Source organism: Epinephelus fuscoguttatus, linkage group LG15, assembly GCF_011397635.1.
Source record: "Epinephelus fuscoguttatus linkage group LG15, E.fuscoguttatus.final_Chr_v1".
Taxonomy (NCBI): domain Eukaryota; kingdom Metazoa; phylum Chordata; class Actinopteri; order Perciformes; family Serranidae; genus Epinephelus; species Epinephelus fuscoguttatus.
The window spans coordinates 13,084,629-13,108,220 of record NC_064766.1 but is presented as its reverse complement, the minus strand read 5'-3'; the positions used below and the strand labels follow the sequence as shown (position 1 = coordinate 13,108,220).

The window sequence follows — 23,592 nt, the reverse complement described above, 5'->3', positions numbered from 1 at the left end:
ATATGCAATTTTGTAGTTGGCCAAATGCGTCTCTGCACTGTTTGCAAAACTGTTAAATTTCTAAGTGATGATATCCAGTTCTTGAATATGCTTCATTTGAGGTGAGAAATAAATGATGCAGCTGCAGAATTATCCTTCATTTTATATCTGTACCACCTAGTTTAACTTAGTTTAGGCAGCAAGTCACATCATTATCACACGTTTTCCTGATTAGTCCAGTGTGTAGCAAAAAAGCTAATTATGAGATATAGTCTGGCATTGTGAGTTAAGTCATTTATTACTTTAATTGGACCGTTTTGTCACAAAGTAATTTCAACAGCTTTATCAAATCTGTGTCAAAACTATGGCCTGTGTCAAAAGTATCAAAAATTGACATCTTAATATTAGAGGGAACAGTGAATAATTAGAGTAGAGTGAAACAGAAATGTTTAGCGAAGCGTATTTTATTTCTAAATTCAACATTATGAAAAATAATGATATTGCTTTTTGAGTGTTTGTTACAATAATGACACGTCAGTTTTCTTACACCACCAAATCTGAGCTGTTGAAAAATATAATTATACAGAAAACGATTGAAGTAGACAAGTGAGTTGCGGCAGTTTCGGCTGTGCTCTGTAGCTGAAAAAACACATAGTAAACTGACCTTTACAAGAAAGTGCACGTATTATTTATACCACATAACGAAATATGAACTGGGTTAGGCTTCAGCCGCTGCCCCCCTGCTGAAATGTGCAAGATAGCCAGTTACATAGAGAAAACCTGAGAGATACGTAATAAAGCATTTTATCAGCTCTACAAGCTTGCTGTATTTCATTTCTTAATTCTGTTATTCGGTGCAGAATTAAACAAACACTCAGTAACTAAGTGTATTACTGTCACAAAGGCCAGTGATGACGACGAAAGTCCTTCGTCTCCACTGCCAAAGAGACAATACTATAAGAAAATAGAGTAACACTTTACTTGAATCTATTTAACAGTGACATAACACTGTCATAACTATGACATGACACTGACATGTACAAGTCATAAACGTCTATGACTGCTATCATTAAGTGTCATTTGTTTTTTGTAATGACAAGTTGACATTGTTTGGGTTGTCTTGATTATGACAACTTGACATTAATTAAAGTGACATTACCAGAAGTTGGCTTTGTCATGACAAGTTGACATTAAATTTGTTTGGGATGTCCTGGGATGTGCTTATAATGACAACTTGACATTAACATAAAGACATCTTCTGGTAATGTCATCCTGGTTAATGTAAAGTTGTCATAATAAGGACATCCCAAAAAAATTTAATGTCAACTTGCCATGACAAAGCCAACTTCTAGTAATGTCACTTTGATTAATGTGAAGTTGTCATAATCAAGACAACCCAAACAGTGTCAACTTGTCATTACAAAAACCAAATGACACTTAATGACAGCAGTCATAAACGTTTATGACATGTACATAATGTTCATGACAGGTTTATGGCAGTGTCATGTCACCCTTATGTAGATACCTTCAAGTAAAGTGTTGCCGAAAATCGAAAAAGATGCCCCATGGGAAGAATGGCCATGTAAAGTCTATCCATTCTTGATTAAGAACTTTGTTTTCCCTGTCTACTTTTCTCTATTTAGAACATGACATGTAAAATAACTTTTCTCTTGCTCTTTTGTTTCTCTGACTATAGTCTTTCTCTCATCTCTCCTGTGTGTATCTGCCTCACTGGAGTTGCAGTGCTTATCTTGATGAACAAATTTGATTGGCTAAGTAGCATCATGTGATTTGATTAAACACATAGAATTGGTCTGTGGTCTTCTAAACCAGTACAAATGTCACACAATGCACACAATTATAGGTTTGAGTCTAGATCATAGACGTTGGAACTAGGGGTGCGGGGGGTGCGGCTGCACCCCCTCCCATCCGCACCCCCGCACCCCAGCCTCCCTACCCACTGCATTACGCTTTAAAAATAAACGAAGAATCTGAATTTAAACTCAATTTGTCTGACTTACATTTATCTCTTTCATATCATTAATGATAGATCTATGCTTTTGATGTGATATGCAGCCTGCCTGACTACATACAGTAGCCTTGGCATCCAGGATGTTGTGTCCATCCTGCAAACCTTGCAGTCCCAAACCCACTCCATGCTGCCGGAGGTGGAGAAGCTCATTAAGCTCTGTCTGGCCCTGCCCATATCTGCCGCGGCATCCGAGTGCTCTTTCTCAGCCTTGCGCAGGCTGAAAACCTGGCTGTGCCACACCATGATGCAGGAGAGACTAACAGATTTGGCCATTATGAACGCTCACAGTGACCTTATGGATGAAAGCGATGTCTCGACCCTGCTTAAAATCTTCATCAGTAGGTCAACTGAGAGAAGGTCCACTTTTGGAAATGCATGAAAGCCCTGAGTCAGGAGCGCAGACTTTTCTTTTTTTTTCATTCAAGGTTACAAATAATGCTCTGTTCCTTAAATGGCTTGATTTAGTTATCAAAGTTTCATTTTCTTAACAATAAAGATGCCGTGTTCATCCATTCTAGTTCTCTTATAACTGCATGTTATTATAAAATAACTTCAAATCAAATCCTTAATCATTGATAAGTGTGCGTGCTTCCCCTGCCCCTCCCAACAAAAATCCCAACCCCCCTCTCAGATAATAGTTCCGACGTCCATGGTCTAGATAGGACAATGTCTGGGTCCAGATCCAAGGGATGGAGATGGATGACAGGTAATTTTGCTAACAAGTGGGATGGCATTCCCTCTCGTCCCCTTTTAAACCACCTACTGATTCTAAATATGAATATCAGTGGAGGGATTCTCTCTTTGTTCGCCCTCTGATCTCTCATATCGATTGCTGCTTTCTCTTCTCAGTCACTCACACAGAAATCAAATCATCCATTCAATGAAACCCTCAATCACAAGATCCCCCTCCTCTCTTCTCCACCTCCAACAACACAATAACTGTCCCATTAATCAGTGTCATTTAGTACATCTGATTTGCTTTTAAGTCTCTCATATTGATCTCACTGTCTCACTCTCTCTCTTTCCCTCAAATAACTCCTCACAATAAATGTTTTGACAGGACAGACGTCCCCTGTATTATGGGCTCCATAACTCTCTCTCTGGATGAAGTTATTTGTCATCCAAGCTGCAGACAAATAAACCCTCACATAAAATGGGCTGAAATATCAAAAATAAATTTGTCCATCATCTTCTGAACTGTCTCTGTTTCTCTCTTTGAAGTTGGAATTGTCTCTCCCCAAAGAATATCTAATAAATTTTTAATGGCTGACTGTATTCGGCTCCTTCTCTCAGCAGACATACAAAGTTTCTCTCGCAGGACTTTGGGTGAACGAATCCCCAAATTTCGACCTGCTGGTGCTCATCTATCATTAATTATCTCTCGCTACGTTTCCTTCGTAGTTTCTCGGCATTGTCACATATTTGGCTTCAGCTCTGGGTGCATGTATGCAGATATCCTGTAGTCCCTAATGAGATGAGAGAGGGTGACCTCGGTGTGCTCCTCTCTGTGGGATCCTGGGAGAAGTGAAATATTTAGACACAATGCGGAGGCTGCTGTGTTGTAGCTGTCATTTGGCTCGCGTTCCCTTGACACCAGGTCAGATTGTTAGAAAGAAGCAGACGTGCGGGTCAGATAACAAACAACAGACTGTCAGATCAGATAACTATAGATAGAAAAAGCAGAAAACAACATAGCTGAAAAGAAAACAGATTAGCTGCTTAACAGAAGCAGACCTGCTTATTAAGGTACCACAGTAACAGACTTCATATACTGAAAAAAAAACACACACACTCACAAGTCAAAGAACTTAAAGAAAACAAGTGAAGTTTCATTTTATCTTGTCTCATTTCATGCATGATTTTTTTTCTTCCTTTTCTAATGCTGGATTCAGACTTTGCAAATTAAACAGTGGTGGTGTGTTTTACAGCATGTCTCCAATAACATTTGTGTCTTGTCTGCTTTATCCTCTCCTACCTCCCCTTCCTTTTTTCCATCCTTTTCCATCCCGTTTTCTCTTCTCTCCTCTCTTTATACCCCCTTCATCTTTCTCCTTTTGCTTGACACTTTCCCTCCACATCACCTTCATCCTCTCTATTCCTCCTCCTTTTTTCCACTCCTGCTTTACGCCCCTTGTCATTCTTGTCGTCTGACTTTCCCCTGATCTTCTTCTTATGTCCCCCCTCTGTCAAACCCTCATCCTCCCTTTCCTCTTTGGCCTCCTTGACTTTGTCGCCTCCTTATTCCTCTTCACCTGCTCTTACCTCTTGCTACTTCTCCATCACTCCTCATTCTACTTCCTGTCTGCTCTGTCATTTCCTCCTACTTCTCCTCCTCATCACCTCTTTCAGGTGGGACTTCAACCTCTGAACCCCGGCGTCTCACATCCCTCGGCAGCCTGTTAGACGATCAGCACTGGCACCATTTAGCAGTGGAGCGGCGTGGCTCTCACCTCAACCTCACTGTGGACAAACACACAGAGAGGGTTCAAATCCCTGCAGAGTTCAACCACTGGGACATCGAGCAGGTGGGATCGAACGCACAGAAACACACCTACATAAACATGCTATATGTGTATATATTTTTTAAAACCAAGTATATTTCATTTTTGCTATTTTTTGTGTGGTTTTGTCTCCATACAGCTGAGTGTAGGGGCAGTCCAGGACCTTGTCACCAAGAGGAACTTTCATGGCTGCCTGGAAAACCTGCTGTACAACGGCCTCAACTTGATAGAATTAGCTAAACGCAAAGACCACCAAGTTACTGTTGAGGTACATACATTTTACCGTGGTGGTAACTAGCTAAACACACCCAGTTCCTCTTTGCTGACTTTGTTCTGACAAAATGAAAACAACAGGCTGTTTCAAAAATCTATTTGTATACAGTAGTCAAACTTTTCAAAAGTTAACTGTGTTGTGAATTTAGCCTGCTGGTAGCTACACGGTAATGCTAACTTGATTCATGTTGCTCAAAGGTTGAGTCCATCCACTTTCTTTCCCATGTTTTTTAAATGGAAAGTCCCATTTGCAAAAAGCACTAATGTAGGTTACAGCACTGATGCTCTCCTCTCCCTCACCCCCCACACATGCTGTTTGTTGACAGTGTAAGCATATTGAATCGGGTAAGTGTTAGCGAGGAAGATTTAATCTTGGAGGAGGAAGATGGTGCTATTTCATTATTATTAAACCTTTTTTAACCAGGTGAAGACACATTGAGATTCAGTGTAATACTGCATTTATACTGTATAATCATGGTAATAGATCCACAGTCAGTCTATTACCTACGGTGGATGGTGTTCGGCATACTACCAGTTTGATGCAGACAGGAGTACCAGGACACAGAAGCTAAGCAATGTTGCCTACTGTTGTGGACCCAACGATAGTTCGGTTCCGAAAGTTTCACAGTAACACACACTAACCAACCAATCAGAGGCAGCAGCGGACCAGCAAGTCCTTGTATTCTGAGAAGTAATTACTGTTTCTGTAAAAGGAGTCTGGTGGCTGTGGACTGGGGCAGCTGCAAAATGTATTTTGGCCTCCTGAAAACTGACCACCAAAATATTGGGTTCTGTATAAGCGTATGCTATATGCAAATTATTTTACTGCCTCACTTTGCCATAAGGCAGCCCTTTGTGACAAGGAACTGAAGCCATTATAGTGCCCTTTATAGAGCCACCAGACTCTGTTGTGTTATTGTGTGACTTTTCAGAACCGAACTACTGTGGTGTCCACAGCAGTACGTGGATTTGTATGTAGCAACGTTACAACATCGTACAGAAACCTACGTCATGTCACATGGGAAAAAGTCTTCAGAAGGGCTTGGGGAAAATAGCATTTTGAAACTAAAACATGCATACTGAGACCAAATTTTGAATTTTTCGATTTGAATACATGAGGAACACTAATTCAAATATATGCTTCAAAGCTTCAGACTGATAAAGAAAACTAATTAAAATAATTATAAAATAACAGAGTTGCCCTTTAACAGAGTGATAGTTGTATCTAATTAAATTACTATGTGTAATGTGAAATGGCTTACCGTAAGTGGCAAAATCACAGAGAATTATCAGCCAACTCTGCAGCTCTATTGAGCTTTTTAGCTGTCTTTTAGCTCAGTGTTTTGGTTTAAAGGGATACTTCGCTGATTTTCAACCGTCTTGTATCAAAACAATCTAGGTAGTATGTGTAATTGAACTGTCTTACCAGTGCCGAGATAACCCCCCCCCCCCGAAAGTCTCGCTGGCTCTCAGGCGGTTACTTGAACTACAAGTTGCACTTCCGTATGTTTGTATTGTCAACCCATGCTGCCACCACGGACACAAAGTGGAAGTATAGTATAGAGCATAGAAGCAGATCAAGAGACAGACTAGCTCCTCTCTCTCTCTCTCTCTCTCTTAAGCTTGGACCGCAATCCAGTCAGATGGTAAAACTGAGCAGTGCTGATCGAATATATATCAAGATTATGTCACTGTATGGCCTATTTCTCTAACAGTGTTTTTAGAAGCATATATTAGGGCCTTGTTTAGCTGTAATAGCAAGAGTTTGTGAACAGTAAGTGGGCACCACACTGTTTCCTGCATAGTAAAAACGAAGGCCAAAAACCTGAGATCAAGCAGTAAAACTAGGCAGCACAGATCAAATATAAACCAAGATTTTGTTATTGAGTTGCCTATTTCTCACCACAAGCGTTTCCAGAAACATGTTTTAGCTTACTGTTTAACTATAATACGAGATTGTTTCTTGCCAGCCAACAGCCACTGTTTCAAATGCATTACGTCACCCATCAGCGGGAGCGTTTATTGGTCTGGTGCGATGCAGCACTTTCTGGTACTTGAAGGTTTTCTTCCTCTTAAGCAAAAGCATCATTTTTCTCTGCTTTCTCTGGTCCTGTAGCACCAATTTCAGAAGTGTTTGCAGCTTTCTACTGCATAGACATCCCAGTTTTATTAAAAGGCCATCATTCCAGCAGTGAAATACTTGTTTAATGGAGCGTATTGTTTCTGTTACTGTTCAGACTCAGCACTCTCAAAAACCTAATTTCTATCTGTAGCCGACAGCGGAAAAGCTCTGATAAACTAATTGTGCACCACCTGCCCAGCACCATACAGCACACAGACAATGTTAGCAACTAGCTAGTGAAGAGAATGGAATATCTGGCAGATGTGGATGGTGACTAAACCAGGGGCCAATACCCAATGACAAATGAATGTTAATGTTGCGTCATGTTTGCTAATCGTTAACTGTAATCTTTAGGTTTCTAAATAGGTAACTGTCTGCTAACACGATTTAATAAGACTCACTTTGGTCATATGCTTGTTTGGAATAAAAATGTCCAAGTCTACATGACAACAATCAACACTGCACGTACTCATCATCTTCAGATATATAACTGTATTGATCAGTTAAAAAATGAGTAATTAGCTCAAAAGGGTGAATCCATGGAAAATACCAGCCTCTAAATCTTTTGTGGCACCACATAGAGCTGTCCTCTGTTCCTCCCATGTGATGATGACAGATCACGTTAATCATTTGGGGAAAGCTTTGATGTTCAGCTCCTCAAACTCTCTGAGCTCTGAGCTTTTATATCTGAGAGAGAATGCAGCATCAATAGCTGGAGCTGCACCACCTAGAATAAAATCTCTCTAAATCTGGCCCTTCAAAGCTGATGGAAGATTCTGCTTGGTGTTATTTGTGACTTATTCATTACAAGAGGTGCTAACAAACACCATGAGGACACAAGTTCCCATCAAAGCTTGGCTGGTGCCAACCAATCCCTCATGTGCATAATGGATGAGGTTGTGTTTGTCTGCATGCAGGTGTCTTCATACATGTTAACATCTGCAGAGCACCGCTGGGAAATCATCTGGACGCTGCTGTTAATGAGCTGCTAGCTGGTTAGCGATGCTGACGAGGGCTTAACAAGGACAGTGAGTGATGAGTGGACAGAGGAGAGTAGGTGATCTGTAGAGTAACGCTTCTTTGTCTTATTCATTAGGATCTTTAGATGTTTGTACAATCACAATAAGTGGATCAAGCTCAGTGAAGAGCAGCTCTGAACCATTTCTAATAAACAGTCTCTCATTACAGTAAAGGACCAGAGAGCAGAGAAGTGAAGATAAAAAAGGTTCAGAGATTCACATGCATGGCTGAAGATCTAATAGAGGCTATTAGTTATGGTCCTTTTTAATACAGAGACCACTTTTGGCCATTCTTAAAGGTATGATAACAAAGTGAAGTGAAGCCTTAAATGATGTGCCTAAGTGTGTGAGAGGGATTTTGGGAGTGCATGTGTGATGGTGAATGGCTTTTGGCGGATTTTATAGCTCACTTTTTACTTTGTATTTTGCAGTGATGCTGCATCCTCCACCATGTACGTCCATATATCACTTTAACAGCTTTACAAAGGGCTTTTAGATGTCATCTGTGTTTCCGGAGCATTATAAAGATAGCAGGCTGATATTCCCAGCAGAGAGCTGGGACTCTAATATATTACTGCTGCAGCCTTAGCAAAGAACCTGGTGTCATTACCACTACTCAAAACAATGGACCGCAACGAAAAAGTCCATATAGCACTGCTCACATACACACCCACCTCCCTCCATGCCTCTGAGCTGGGTGACATTGGGATTTTTCAGTTTGCATCATGGCTTTTATTCTCAAGGAGACTTGCTGATGAGATCACTGCGACAGAGGTCACATCGACACGCCCTCTGCAACTGATTAATATTCATATTTTATGTTGTTTTATCTCTCTAGTAATCATTTTTTCTGTCCCGCCTCCTCTCTCTCCCCTCTGCATGTTTCTCTCTCAGGACAATGTGACCTTTTCTTGTGCTGAGTCGGTGTCCGTCGCCGTGACGTTCCCCGGCCCCCAGAGCTTCCTCCAGTTGCCTGGGGCCATGCCGTCCTCGTCGGGGGGATTGTCCGTGGGGTTCCAGTTCAGGACGTGGAACAAGGCGGGGCTTCTGCTCACATTTGACCTGCCTCAGGAAGGGGGCGTGGCCTGGCTGTACCTGAGTGAGGCCAGACTCCGGCTACAGATCCATAAAGCTGGCAGGGCACTGCTGGAGCTCAGTGCAGGTCAGTTTAAATGTCAGTCAAATCAGTTTCTAACCCCTCACCTTTTGTTACCAGTGCCTGAAAGTTATATTTTAGCCTCACCTATGACTAATGTAACCCTTAGCTTCCTCACTGCTAAATTCTTACCATTGAAATAACACTGAAAATCTCACATTTTATTCTGTTTGTAAGCTTTGTAATACTACTAAAAAATGCTACATAAATGAAAATGCATATGATGTAACTATGATCAATATAAATGTTGTTCCAGGTTCTGCTCTGAATGACGGTCAGTGGCACTCAGTTGAGCTGAACTCCAGACGAGGTCGTCTGAGCATTGTTGTAGATGGAGAAGAAGGAGGTGTCGCTCATGCCAGTCATTCTGTCACCATAGGAAGTCAACTCTTCTTTGGTGGTAAGAGTGAAAGAAATAATACCAGAGTCTGCTGTCAAACTGTGAAAGGTGCCAATCACTGATCTGTTGCAGTGCACATTTTTTTAAAGATATACTTTGCAGGATTTTCCCAGAAGAACAATGTATAAACTCATACAGAAGTAATACCTTCTCAGTCATCGCTTATGAGCCACTAGAAGTGTGTGTGCCAGGTGCCAGACAGTAAGCAGCAGATGATGCAAGAATAGCGAGATGAAACGCCAAATCAATGTGAATCAGGGGTTGGCTTTTACTTAACTTATGCTGTATTTCCAGTCACCAATAATCCTGCATAGTATACCTTAAACTTCACTGTAGTGTACTTGCCCTTGATAGTACTTTGAATTAGTATTCAGTAGACATTCCAGCAGTAGAACATCGGGGTTGAGCACTGATCAGTATTCAAGAGTAGTTTTGCAACACATAATTAGTGTTCCACTTAAAAGCATTTTACAATAGGTCTGGGGTCATGAAGCTATATTTCAAATTTTAATTTAATTTTTCCCATTTTAAAGCATATTTACCTGAATGATTAATTTAATATCCGTCATTTATGGATTACTTTATTTCTGCTTCTTTCTCTTTTTTTTTCTTTTTTTTGGTCTGGATTTATCTTCATTTCCTTTTTCTTTTGATGTCTGCCAAGGCAATGCAACCCGTCTGAAGGTTTTCATGTTATTTATTTTTTTAATTTGTTTTTCAGCAGTACTTTCGGTTAAAATTAAATTTAATTAAATTTTCTTTTCATATACAAAGAAGTTGCCACCTTTTATGACTATACTTAAAGCTGCAGTTGCAGTATAAACAGTAATAATGTAGACATTTTGTGGCCTTGTACATGTATATATATATATATATATATATATATATATATACACACACATATTGAATTAAAATTGAAGTTGTTGACATTAAATATTGCAGTGTACAGTTGGTGTTGTCAGTACTCTCTTCTAAAGTTGTGAGCACTGTGAGCCAAATTTAACTCATGGCTGTTTTATAATGAAAGTTATAAGTCTGCTTTATCTTCTCCTCTCTTGTCTCTTCTCTCATTTCTCTCTTTACTCTGTCCTTCCATCATTTATCTCTCCTTTTCTCTTCCTGTTTCCCTGCCTTGCCTCTTTCTCTCCAGTCTTTTTCCTTCCCTCTGTTTCCCTCTCCTCCACTGACATCCCCACTGCGTCCTTCTCTTAAATCCCATCACTTTTGTCCTCTCTTTGCTCAGCAGTATTGCAGTCCAGACATGTTCTTTGACTGCCTTAGGCTTTTTATCATCCCACACATGCACACTCGCACATTTACACTATCTCCTTTTCCACATTTAATGGTCTGCTGAGGAAAAAAAATACCCATTTTCATTTGATCAAGGCTTAGCTTCTGTTTGCATTATTCCAGCCACTTAAAAATACACAGATCACAGCTCAGCTTACCGTGTGGTAGAACACGTTTAGTAAACCGCAATATGTCTTACCCCTATAGAACACTGTACACAATGCACATTAACGTCTCCAGTAAATGAGTATGTTTTTCGACCTTTACTTAACTCACAGCACATTTTAACTATCACAGTGAGTTGTTTTCAGCTTTCGCTCTGATTTTTCTTCCATTTGTGTGAATGTTATCCAAACACTATATTAGCTTCTCCTTTAAGCCCAATAATCTTTTATTTTATGTCACTGTATAGTCACTGTTTTTCTATTGACTTCTGCTTAAAGCCCATCTCTGTCTTTTTTCATTACTGCTGTCCTGTCAGCCTCCACACTGTTTTTGGCTTTACCTGCTCTCTTTGCTTTCCTGTCCAGGTTGTCCTGCTGAAGAGGACAGTCAGGAATGTAAAAATCCCTTCGACATCTTTCAGGGCTGTATGCGTCACCTCAGTGTGGAGAACCAGCCGGTGGACCTGATAATGGTGCAGCAAAGACTGCTGGGAAACTACAGCCACCTGCAGATCGACATGTGTGGCATCATCGACAGGTCAGATCCCCAAAAGCCCGCCTAGCCCTGCCATGACTGAGAAACCAATGCAGATATGCTTACCAGTGTATTCCTTAGAAAAGCAGTCATGTGCAGCCATAAAACGCACCAGATGTTGTCGCTGATCACCTCTCAGTGTCTGCAGCCTTGAGTTTTGACCCTTCAGGGAGTATTCAGAATAAATTAATTGGCATAGATTTACATTGTTTTTCTGGTTCAAGGATTTTTCACCTCAACTGGGGGCAGTTACTGAGATATGTTTGTGTCTCTGTAGGTTTAAGGGTGTGTCAGGATGAAAGGATACAAACATTACAGTGTTCCAAACAGCCATCACCGCACCATACAGCATGTAAAATATACATTTAGTCATTTAATGTGTTTTCCCACTGAAGTAGCCACAAGCTCTTTTGCTTTTGTTGTGGATAGCACTGAATCATTTTTTACACCTTCAGTCTTTAGTAATTTATGACAGTAGACAGTCTTTACATCCAGTGATAAGCTCTCCTCTACTAGGAGTTGGATTTGAAGCCACAAGGTCTTGTGTCAATTGCATCGTGAGTGCAAGGCCTCTGCCTCGCCACCACCTGCTTATCGTGATAATGTCAATTTTTGGAATCATCCATGCCATGAAAATGCTTTCAAGACCAAAACCCAACAATTAAATGAATCAATCTGTTTCAGTGACAGCACTTCACCATGTCTTCATGCCCTATTCAAAAACAGAGCCATGATCAGGCCCAAAAAATCAGACTAGACCCGCATAGTTTCTGACCAACCTGAGTGCAAGCAGCAGTTTTTGGCCTAAGCCAGATAAAACATTTTCCAGTGTATTTCCACTGTAATTTTTTTTCTTTTCAATATTAAAACATTTAATACAAGCTAAAGTCAACTACAGTCCAGTTATGGAGGTCTGCTAAAAAGGCATTAAAACGCAGCTGCGCTACAAACTACAATAATCCTCTAGTTAGGAACCAGAAAACCCAACTTCTTTTAAACACATAGTTCAAGATGCCAGTGGCTGTGGCAGTGACCAGACCCAGCCCAGCTGTTTTGACTGGGTCAAGATGGGCTTCATGATGGGGTTTGCAGTGAAAATGGCCGCTGTCGCCATGTTTGGCACTTTTTCCTGTCTCAGGATCAGCATGCGCAGCAGAGAGCTGATGGGAAGAGTGGGGAAGACCATGATGCTGAATGGGGGGACATTCCGCAACTTCGTGGCCATCGGTATGGGCATGCGCTGCTGAGGCGGATGAGGAACAAGATCCTACAATACAATTATACAGCTATGGGGCCTTTTCCAGTAACTACAAGTAGAGCTTTCTGTTTGTTCGATGCTGTTGCGCTCTCACCAGCAGTCTAGTTTTGTCAATAAAAGCTCAGTTTTTTGTGGTAACAGACATTTGTGACACAATCTCTGACCTGCGCCTTCTCCTACTGAATATTCAGCACAGCCCATAAAGTGTGCCTTATGTAATTAATAAAGATTGTATTACATTTTTGCTCATTAATGAAAGACAGGACTCAGGATGAGTTGATGGAAACAGAGCCCATATATTATTCATGACATTACACAAACTATAAGGTCTGCCTTTATAAGAAAAAAAAAAACAAAAAAAAAAAACACTTGGAAATTGGAGCAAAACCAGCCTGATTCACTGAGGGGGAATTTTGAGAAATTACAGCCCAGCCCAAACCTGGCAAGTCCAATGACTAAACCACTTGACCATCCTTGACACAGCAATGTTCAGAAAATGGTTTTTGCACATAAATTTTCACCTGTAATACCAGGAGTGGGGTTCGAACCCACGTGGGCATTTGCCCATTGGATCTTAAGTCCAACGCCTTAACCACTCGGCCATCCTGGTTCTACTCCCATAGCTTGTAAAGTTACAGAGAGACCACTGTCTGAAGTTGTTCTCTGTCTCTGTCGTATGATCCAACTTTATATGAGACACAACTACTGAGGAAGTGAAATGTAATTTTTCTTTTCTTTGACTTTTTGGCAGAGTCATTTATTTGCGAGGTGAAGCAGTGTGAAGTGTTGAATCCAAGAAAATAAGAAACAAATGCACACAAAGAATCGAAAGCGTGCGCTCCCACTCGCAGTCTTTCCATTAAGGAACGGAGAATTATTGTTCAGTGGAGGCCTGAAGTGTGAAATAACCACTGACAGCCCTGTTTGTTTTATTTCCCCCGATATCTGACAGATCAAGATTTCTCAAAAAAAAAAAAAACCTCTTTTCCTCTCATGTGTTTCTCACTTAAATAATAAGTGTTGTTCTCACTTATGTATCTGCCTTTTTGTCATGATTTGTCAGCTTTGTTTCAGTTAGCACCATGGTGATATCAGAAGTGTGAGACGCCATTGATAAAGCAGCAATCTCCTAATTTATTACTTTCCATTCTCTGAGGACTTTTCATTCTTACTCCAGCTGCCTTTTGCTAATGCTATGTAGATTTTATTAAGGCATCTATGAAAGGCCTTACGTTTTCTCTGTTGAGGTGCCCTAATAGCCTAAAAGCACCAACAATGAGCCTGTCTTCCAATATTTCATTTCAGGTCTCTTGAAAATAATATTTTAGTTGGATATCATATGTGTCATACAGAATAAGATACACTGAAGAAAGTTAAAACATAATCTAAAGACTAAGCGTCTGCAGCCAGGCTAGGGACAGCATTGCTTTAAGTTAAATATTTAAGCCAAATATTTTGTCATAAACCAAAGTATTAGACAGTTTATCATTTAGGCCCAATGTTGGTGCTAGATGAAAAGTCAGAGGATCACCAAAATTTACAATTCATCCTTTGGGGGATATGAATATTTCTACAAAATTTAATGGCAATCCATCCAACAGTTGTTAAGATATTTCAGTGGGAACCAAAGTGGTGGACTAACTGAGAGATCACTGGACTTTGCAGGTATTTGGTCATAAACCAAAGAGTTAGTCAAAGTCAGTGGATCATCAAAGCTGATTAGCAGTTTACCCAGGGGGTGTCCATGGTGTCCTTGAGGAAAAGCTAGAGGATCAACAAAGTCAGTGGGATTCATTGTGTGGGGATCATGAATGTCTGTAGAAACATTTTGTGGAAATCCATCCAACAGTTGTTGAAATGTTTCAGTCTGGACCAAAGTGATGGTTCAACCTTCTGACAGTCATTGCAAGAGTCAAAACAGAAGATGTTATGATAAAACATTGTAGGAAATACCACAATTTTCTCCTTCATATATGATGGAGAGATGCAGACATGCAAAACAAGAGAGTAGCGATATCATTATTGTTCATAATAATTTCCATTTTCATCTCTGTCAGAGTAATTTATAGTCACCTTACATCAAGAGAGTAAGTCATGTGGAGCAGAACCAATTGCCTGATTTCTCAGTGTCACACTAAAAACAGTTAAAGACACACAGTCATTTACCTTTATATATTCAGTACATATGAATACAGCTACACACAACAGCCACATCCTCATCAGAGAGCGAGAATCTGCTCCAGTGGGTTTAATTAAATATCCTCTTGTTTCTACATTTATTGGATTATTATCCAGCAGAATTCAGTTCTCACACAGATCTGCTTACTGGAACAGAACAAGAGAAAAATCATGGCTCCCACTGTGCTTTCCCTCATTGTTCCTCTGTTGATTAAATGTTGGGTCCATGGGATATAAAGTTCAAAGCAAAATGGAGTTACAGATCCTGCCTCCATACACCTCTCTTACCTCAGAGCAGGGTGTTACATCTGTGTCAGTGCGTCAGTGCGCAGACGTTATAGCAGTGCAACCCCATGCGATGGGTACAACATAGAAGCAGTCATGCATTTAATAGATTTGACCCGTCAGTCTTGTTGCGGGGCTTGAACTGAATCAATGCTCGGGTCTAATTTACTTCAGTTCTAACCTGAGTTCACATTGCAAGTAGCGTGGTCAAAAAGTCAACATAAGTCCATCGTTTTCCTGTAGAGGTGAACAACCTAGGAAATGAGTGTAACAACAACATTGACAGCCATTCAAAGCTCTCCAGTTTTGTACATGTTTCCTCTGAAAAACTGCAGGGAAAAAAAACAGTGGATAGAAAGCTCAAAACGTATATGTACTTACTTTACTGTACTTTTTGGTAGAGTTAAGTCTGCAGGTGGGGCTAATCCTGGTTGGCGATTCATTAATTTTTTAACATGGGAGATGGACCCAGATGGACAAGTAGGGCAGGTTTACAAGGAGGATGCATTTTGGTCATTTTGCTAACTAAGGGGAAGGCGTCCCCCCTTAAATCACCTCCATCCATCCATTTTCAACCGCTTATCCGAAGCCAGATCGTGGGCGCACGTAGTATTCCAGACATCCCCTTTCCCAGCAACACTTTCCAGGTCCTCCTGGGAGACCCCAAGGCATTCCCAGGTCAGATGAAATATGTAATCCCTCCAGCATGTTCTAGGTCTGCCCCGGGGCCTCCTACCAGTTGGACATTCCTGGAACACCTCTAACTGGGAGGACCCAGGAGGCATCCTGATCAGATGCCCGAACCACCTCAGCTGACCCCTTTCTACATGAAGGGGCAGTGGCTCACCTCATTCTTTTGGTCATTACCCAGAGCCATGACATGTTCTAAATGGCCCAGATATCACAGGGGATACCTAAACTTAAGACTGTTTGTCTTAAGCCAATAGCCTATAGCATTTGCTGTACAGAAAACTGTTATCCAGCTAAATAGATGTAACCATTTGAAAGAAATCGCTTAACAGTATAAAAAAATACAGAAAATACATCACACTAGGGTTGGGTACCATTCACATTTGAACCAGTACTTGGAATTTGGTACCGGTACCCAATGGATCCTTTTTCAGTACTTTACTTTCTCTTTACCAACCAAGTTGTTGCTGAGTGTTAGCTAACACTGGTGACAATGCTAAGCTAACATGAACCAAGACAGTGACAAAAGCCCAATTATCTCCAACAACAATATATCTAACTAGCTAATTAATCAACAAAGATGTCGATGAAGTTGTTTATGCCTTACTTTGTTATTCTAAGTTTTGATGTCCATGGAGGGTTCAACTTCTTAGGCACTGGCTGCAGGCGTGCTCACATAGTACAGCTGCTTCCAGGGACTTGGCTTTTAGCTTCTCAAACAATGTAGACTCTTAAGGTTTTAGGTACAGTTTGCATTTGACCATGTGCCTTGGCCAGCTTTGCATTTCGCATTTGAAATATTGCAGCGAGCGTTGCCTGTGCAGAGTTATAAAAAGTGTATGCATACTTGCAACTGCTATCAGCTCACTGTTGCCCTGACTCACTCTGACGTGAAGTAGCTACAGAGGTGATGTTGTCTCATTTTTTCTCTTTCTCTCTGTCTTCAAAGTTACTTTGTCACCCAGATGCACTCTCAGGTACAACTGATTTGACGTGAATTTGTAATTGGTAGCACTGAGGTTATCTAGTCAGTAGTCATAAAAGTATGTTTTGTACGCAGCTCTACATTATACCAAAAATACCTGCCGAACAACACATCAACTTAAGCAGAGGCTTAGAGTATAACAATTTGATCAACCGAGCTGATTTTCATTGAAAATGTGGAATATCTATAGTTGCAAGTGACTGGAGGAGCTGTAACTGTGCTTTTCCTGTTTTACATTGTGGTGTTACTGTCCAAGCAAGGAATATATTAGTAACAGGAGTGGGATTTAAACCCACAAGGACATCTGTTCATTGCATCTTGAATGCAACGCCCTCTTAAGTCAGCGATCTTGGTGATATGAAATTGGTCATTGTTCGGACACAACCCACACCGACAATTTCCTCACAAATGACTTCTCACGGTTTTGCAAATAATGAGTCAATATTCGCAGGAACACCGAGGGTGTAAGGAGTGGAAAGATGGTATACCGCTGTGAAACAAAGGGGTTGGAGGTGCAGAATGTGTCATTTTGAATAAAATAGAATATATCTTTATTGTCCGCCATGGGTGGAAATTTGTCTTCAGCTCACCAAACACAAAAGACAACACTGTAAAAGCAGACAAATAGTTAGTAAAACAAACAAAAACAGTGTCTTTATAAAAATAATTTACACAAAACACATTGACACACAAGACCACACTTTTTGTCCCATCTCCCAACAGTCAGTTTTGACTGACTTAGTTCTTTTTGTTTGCAATGAAAAGGCAACAGCAGCGTGAAACTGTGCAATTTAATGTTCTTCTTCTGTGCAGTTTTTTACCAACACGTCAGCCCAGCTTGACAAGTTGCTGTATTGCTCCCTTAAGGACTTGATTCTGACATTTACAGTTGTCATCCTGGTTTTTATTGCTGCTGTTCATTGCACTCTTTTAATCCATGGTGATATGAGGGTTTTGGGACACATGTTCGCTACGAATATTAGCTCTGTGTCTCATTCACTTCCACTGAAGTTCAGACAAATCAGGCCTGTGATTACTGTCATCTACTGCTGATATTAACATTGTTTTTCTGATCAGTGACCTGTATCAGATATAACATCATCAACCAAGTAGATTTGTTGTACAGTTTATATCACTCAGTACTGAAGGGAGTAATTTCAAATGAGAGACAAATATGTTACCAGGAGTGGGGTTCGAACCCACGTGGGCGTTTGCCCATTGGATCTTAAGTCCAACGCCTTAACCACTCGGCCATCCTGGTACTTCTGTGCTTTCTTAAGTGCAGCTCATCAATCCATAGTCAGTGGTTCTGTGTTTGGCGAAAATAGATAAATGAACACCAGAAGTAGGATTTGTGTCAGTTACATTTTGAGTGCAGTACCTTAACCAATATTGTTAGTGAGTTATTCATGGACACATTGAGGGCCTAAACTATACCTTATGCAAATGCACATCCGTTGTTACTTTAAGATACTCAAGTGCACCCCCTCAAGTGTTCACATCTATTGTAGACAAACTTAAAACCAGAGCAAAGTTACAAAGAGCTCAAAGTGTCGACCTGACCACCAGATTCTCCAGATCCCAATCCGATCAAGCTTTGAGGAATATGCCAGTACCCCAGAGGCCCTGTGTCCGTGCCAGGTCTGATCCACGGTGGGGCCTCCGAGCTCTCATGGTATGGACACAGGATGTCTAGGGGTGTCCTTTGGTGGGCGTCAATGGCGGATCCTTAGAGTCTAAGGTGGATCCTTAGGCTTGTAAGGTCAGAAGCCAACATGCCTCACAGATGCTCGATTGGATTCTGATCTTGGGAATTACAAGTTTAGGTTGACACCTTGAGCCCTTCATCACATTCCTTCAGCCATTCCTTAGTAGTTCATGGTGAAGCATGGTGTATTGTCCAGCGCCATTAAGGTGTATTTGGTTGGCAATGATGTTTGGGTGGGTGTTGCATGTGAAGTGGCATCCACATGAATGCCAGGACCAAAGGTTTCCCAGCCGAACATTGCATTGTCATGAGATGATCAATGTTATTCACTTCACCTGTCAGTAGTTTTAATGATGTGGCTCATCGGTGTAAGCTGGTCTTATACAGACTCTGTTAAGTCTATTGTACTATCATTGCTCTTGTCAGTACACTAGACTACTCATTTAAGCAAAACTGGGAAACTCATTACAGGCAGAAAGAGATCAGATGTCACTTCAGCCAGACTGAGTTTGATTACTGTACCTCAGCACTCATTACAGCCCTAAAACTCTGACACTCTCTCTCTCACACACACACACACACACACACACACACACACACACACACTAAATGCATAAAATAAAAGAACTAGGCAGTGCTTTATCTGCAAGGCTCCGGCGTACTCTTAAATTAAAGCAGTGTAGAGATAAATGAAGGTAAAAATCACACCGTAGCAGGCAGACAGGCTGCTGAGTCAGCGCTTTTATCTAAATAAAAGGGGAGGCTGCAGATTCTGCACAGTCATCTGTTTTCTCCTCAATATTCCTGCCTGAGTTTGGGCAAACACATACTCACACATTGTCACATACATTTATATAAGTAAACACACTCTCTAAAACATGTATTTAGGAAAATAAAGACAGGGGGAAAAAATACCACCAAGCTTCACAAACACCGGTGACGTAATATTGTGTGTGTGTCTGTGTGTGTTTGTCTCAAACCTCCTGGAGGTGCCAGCCGGTCTTGCAACAGATGGAAAGCAACCAGTGTGAATAAAAACACCGTTACTCATCCTCTCCTGTTGTCCTCTTTCTGTCTATCTTTCTCTCAGCAGAATGAGGTCAGACGAAGTCTTTGTGTGTCTTGCGAGTGACACAGTAGAGCAGAGGCTGAGCTGTGTTATTTTAAAGTGTCAGTTTAACATTTAGCCATAGCTGTGTTTTCATGTGTGCATGTTTTGAGGTATCAGTCTGAAGGATTTGTAGCATAAACCCCCACTGTGGAGGTGAATGGAATTTGTTTTTGGATCTCACAAATCTACAGCAAAATGGTGTCAACATTGGCGTTACACATGCACAGACCTCACCATCAAACACATATTCCCTGTGAAAACTATTGACAATGTGTTTTGTGGATCACCCAGAACTAATAGACAGATGTGTAAAAGTTGTATCATTACAAGTCCTGTTACAGATATGATACAAAACAGTGCACTGTCACATAAACTCAGTTGCTAGTTTGTTATATACCTGTAGCTTAAGTCTTGTTGAGACAGTTTTTTATTTAGATCTAGATAGTGGTGTGGTGGTTAGCACTGTCACCTTACAGCAAGAGGGGACCTGGTTCGATCCCGGGTGCGGGAGCCCTTCTGTGCGGAGATTGCATGTTCTCCCCGTATCAGCGTGGGTTTTCTCTGGGTACTCCGGCTTCCTCCCACAGTCAAAAAACATGCCGATTGGGGATAGGTTGATAGGTGACTCTAAATTGTCCGTATGTGTGAATGGTTGTCTGTCTCTATGTGTTAGCCCTGTGATAGTCTGGCAACCTGTCCAGGGTGTACCCTCCCTCTCACCCAATGTCAGCTGGGATAGGTTCCAGTCCCCCATAACCCTCAACAGGATAAGCGGTCAGAAAATGGATGGATGGATAATTCAACTGTATTTTCTCTTTGATGGCTGTAGTTTGTGGTGCTGCTGAGTTGTGTTATACTGAAGTTTTAGTAACATTTAGTGTACTCGTATGTATAAAATGTAATAGGAAATGAGTTTACAGTATTACATGTGATAACCCATAGAGCTTTAGAAAGTCAAAACCATTTGTGCCAACATTGAGTGCATAAGTGCAATGGTCAAAAAAGAAATTATGTCAAGGAGAAAACTATATGTCAAGAAGATCACTAACCAACAGAGACAATAATGACATACTGTACTGTATCTAATGTAGAGAAAGTTGATAAAGAGGTAACCGACTTATTTAATATGACCCACCTTTGTAGCAGTGTTAGCAATTTAGTTATTTCAAATTTCAAGTCATTTTTTTAGGGTTTTATGTAAATTTGTCTCATTCCTGCAGTTGCATTAATGTGTTTTATTTAGAGAGATCAACAAGACTCAGAAGTCAGTCGGGGGCTGTATTCACAAACACCCTGAGAACACTCTCAGAGAGCTCCTAACAAAGCCATAAGAAATTCTAGCAAGGAGTCCTAGCAAAGGAGTGATTTTGAGAAACTGTCATTGCAACTCTGAGCAAGGAAGGGACTGAAACCTTTACCTTAATGAGGAGGTGTGGTTGACCCCGTTACTAGGTATGACATATTCTTGTAAAAATTGTGATTGGATTATTCATTAAAAAAAAAAAAAAAAAAGCAGAAATAAAAATGCATTCTTAATGGGCATAGAATAGAGACAGTGAAATCAATAGACCCAATCATAGAAATCAGTCTCTTAATACATGATGTAATTGGAAATGCTGATATAATATTACTAAGTCTTTCTGCTGTTTTCTTCTTTGCTTAAGAAACTCTTAAGCCACTTAAAGGTCCAGTGTGTAGGATTTATGGGGATGGATTGGAAGAAATGGAATATAATATAATAGGTATGTTTTCTTTAGTTTGTAATCACCTGAAAAATAAGAAATGTGTGTTTGTTACCTTAGAATGAGCCGTTTATATCTACACAGGGAGTGGGCCCTTCTCTGTGGAGTCCAACATGTTGCACCACAATGTTTCTAGACTTGCCCAGAACCAGCAAAGCAAACACTGGCTCTTAACAGGGCCATTCCCATTTTTGTACCCTTTACCCTCTACCCCTTACCCTTTCCTTTGCCCACGCTAACCCTGTTCCATCAAATAAAGGCAAAAAATATCTTTAAAACAAAATAAAAACCTCCTGAACGTCTGGATCTTAGAGAAGAAAAAAGATGAGCACACATTCGCCTGTTTCCAACATGCCAAATAGTGTCAGAGAAATACTGATTTGTGAAATAGAACTGCTTTTTTTCTGTTTTGTACCAGCTCAAATTGCTGGATCCATTTGTTTTGGAGAGGAGGAGTCCTCTGCAGATAATCCAGCTCACTGTAAAAACCTCCTGGACAATGAACACTAAAGGAATTCTAATCAGGAGAAGTTTCATCTGCAGTCTTCACTGTTAGACATCACTAAATCTTCCTAAATCCTACACACTGTTCCTTTAAAAGTCCTCCTCCCTGCTCCTTATAGGTTTTCACCCCAGTAGCTCTCTTAAGGGCGAAATACTTTTAAAATATCTTTTATCTTTACCAGGATCTAGTCTTACCTTTAAGGGGAAATTCTTTAAAAACATGTTACTTCTAAGAAATTTCTTAGAATTTCGTCACTAGCAGCAGCTCTTTGTACCAGGAAGCTTTGTGAATACAGCCCCAGGACTTAAAGTAGCTGGTTTACTGAAGAGTGTGTTGTCATCCCGCCATCCTACTGCAGGTTGCTAAATCAGTTCCTATAACTCTACCTACATGAACAAACTTTGCAGGGCCAACATTTCTTCTGCTGCCTGCTACATACACAAACACATATTTGCTTCCTGATTATAAACCATCCATTTCTTCTGATTGAAAAAATGATCACAGGCTTCCAGGAATTACGTACCGTGGGCAGGAGTGGCATTTACATGTTTCTGACAGGTCAATGTAAAATGTGTGAGCAGGTTGAAATATAAAAATGGATGTTCGTAAATATAAATGCTTTTTCTCCCATTGTTTTTCATTTCAATTCCTGAATGGCCTTGGTAGCTTTTAAGTCTTGACCACATCCAGTGTACAATAGATCATCTGTATGCAGAGGAAGAAAAACACACCATATAGTGCAATGCTTCTTTGTCTTTCCCAGTGTCAGTATATCATTTTCAATGTCAAATGTATTCTCACAATCACTGCCACTCTTCTTCGGTTTCTTTTTATCCCTCTCCTCCTCCTCCTCCTCCTCCTCCTCCTCCTCCTCCTCCTACACAGGACTGATGTCATGATGGTTACAGTATTATGATATTTATCTATAAATAACACAGAGCTTCAGTGAAGTCTCCTGGGAGCTGGATTCATTTAAAGAGCTTCTTCAAACAGTCTGGCAGCACTTTAGAAGAGCAGCTCAGTTCAATCAGAGAAGATCTGCTGCTGAGAGGAAGTGCGAGGATATTTTCTATTCAGCAGAAAACTTTTCTCCTTTTTATATAAAATGAAAGAAAGATCTAAAGAGAGAAAGTAATGAAATTATGCTTTTGATCTCTCTGAGGAAAGGTGAAAGGTGTTTCAAATTAATATTCTACACAAGTCATTCTCCATTCAGCGGCAGAATGTTGTTTTTTCCAAACCAGCCAACAACTTTATAAATACAAGAAATGATATCAAAAATGAAAGACGTTCTGTTTGACATTCTATTCCTAAAGAACCTTGAAGATCTTCGCTAAAAGGTTTTTCCCTCCGTGAAATGGGAAGCTGCATTTCATAAGAGGCTCATTTAGTTTAATGAAGTATTTTTATCTTTGAAAGTTAGTGTGAGTTTGAAAGCATGGTTCACCCAATCATCAGCATTTTTATAAGGAGGAAGCCGATGATAGATGATATGTAACCCTCAAAGTCAAGTTACATTCAGAGCTCTCGAAGATTTATTCTTTCTTTATTTATTTTATCTAACTCCACACATTTTTCTTTTTCGTCAAATCCTGCCACCTACTCACAGTGCAACTCGAATCGCTGACAGTTTGGCCAGGGATTTAAGTGTGTTATGGT

The 23,592-nt window shown here is 40.5% G+C and overlaps 1 protein-coding gene and 2 non-coding genes across 5 annotated transcripts in view; 1 reads left to right on the top strand and 2 right to left on the bottom strand.

Moving 5' to 3' along the window:
* The window catches only part of LOC125901605 (contactin-associated protein-like 4), a 225,919-nt gene that overhangs the window by 153,206 nt on the left and 49,121 nt on the right, over window positions 1-23,592 (top strand). For all 3 annotated transcript variants that reach the window (XM_049597328.1, XM_049597329.1, XM_049597330.1), the window contains 5 exons: window positions 4,361-4,536; window positions 4,652-4,780; window positions 8,821-9,088; window positions 9,339-9,482; window positions 11,303-11,474. In XM_049597328.1, coding sequence (XP_049453285.1) covers window positions 4,361-4,536; window positions 4,652-4,780; window positions 8,821-9,088; window positions 9,339-9,482; window positions 11,303-11,474 — 889 coding nt within the window. The remainder of the gene's footprint in view (window positions 1-4,360; window positions 4,537-4,651; window positions 4,781-8,820; window positions 9,089-9,338; window positions 9,483-11,302; window positions 11,475-23,592) is intronic.
* trnal-uaa (transfer RNA leucine (anticodon UAA)) lies at window positions 13,257-13,339 on the bottom strand. Its single transcript has one exon. It is a non-coding gene; the product is annotated as a tRNA-Leu (tRNA).
* Window positions 18,046-18,128, bottom strand: trnal-uaa (transfer RNA leucine (anticodon UAA)). The gene has a single exon. It is a non-coding gene; the product is annotated as a tRNA-Leu (tRNA).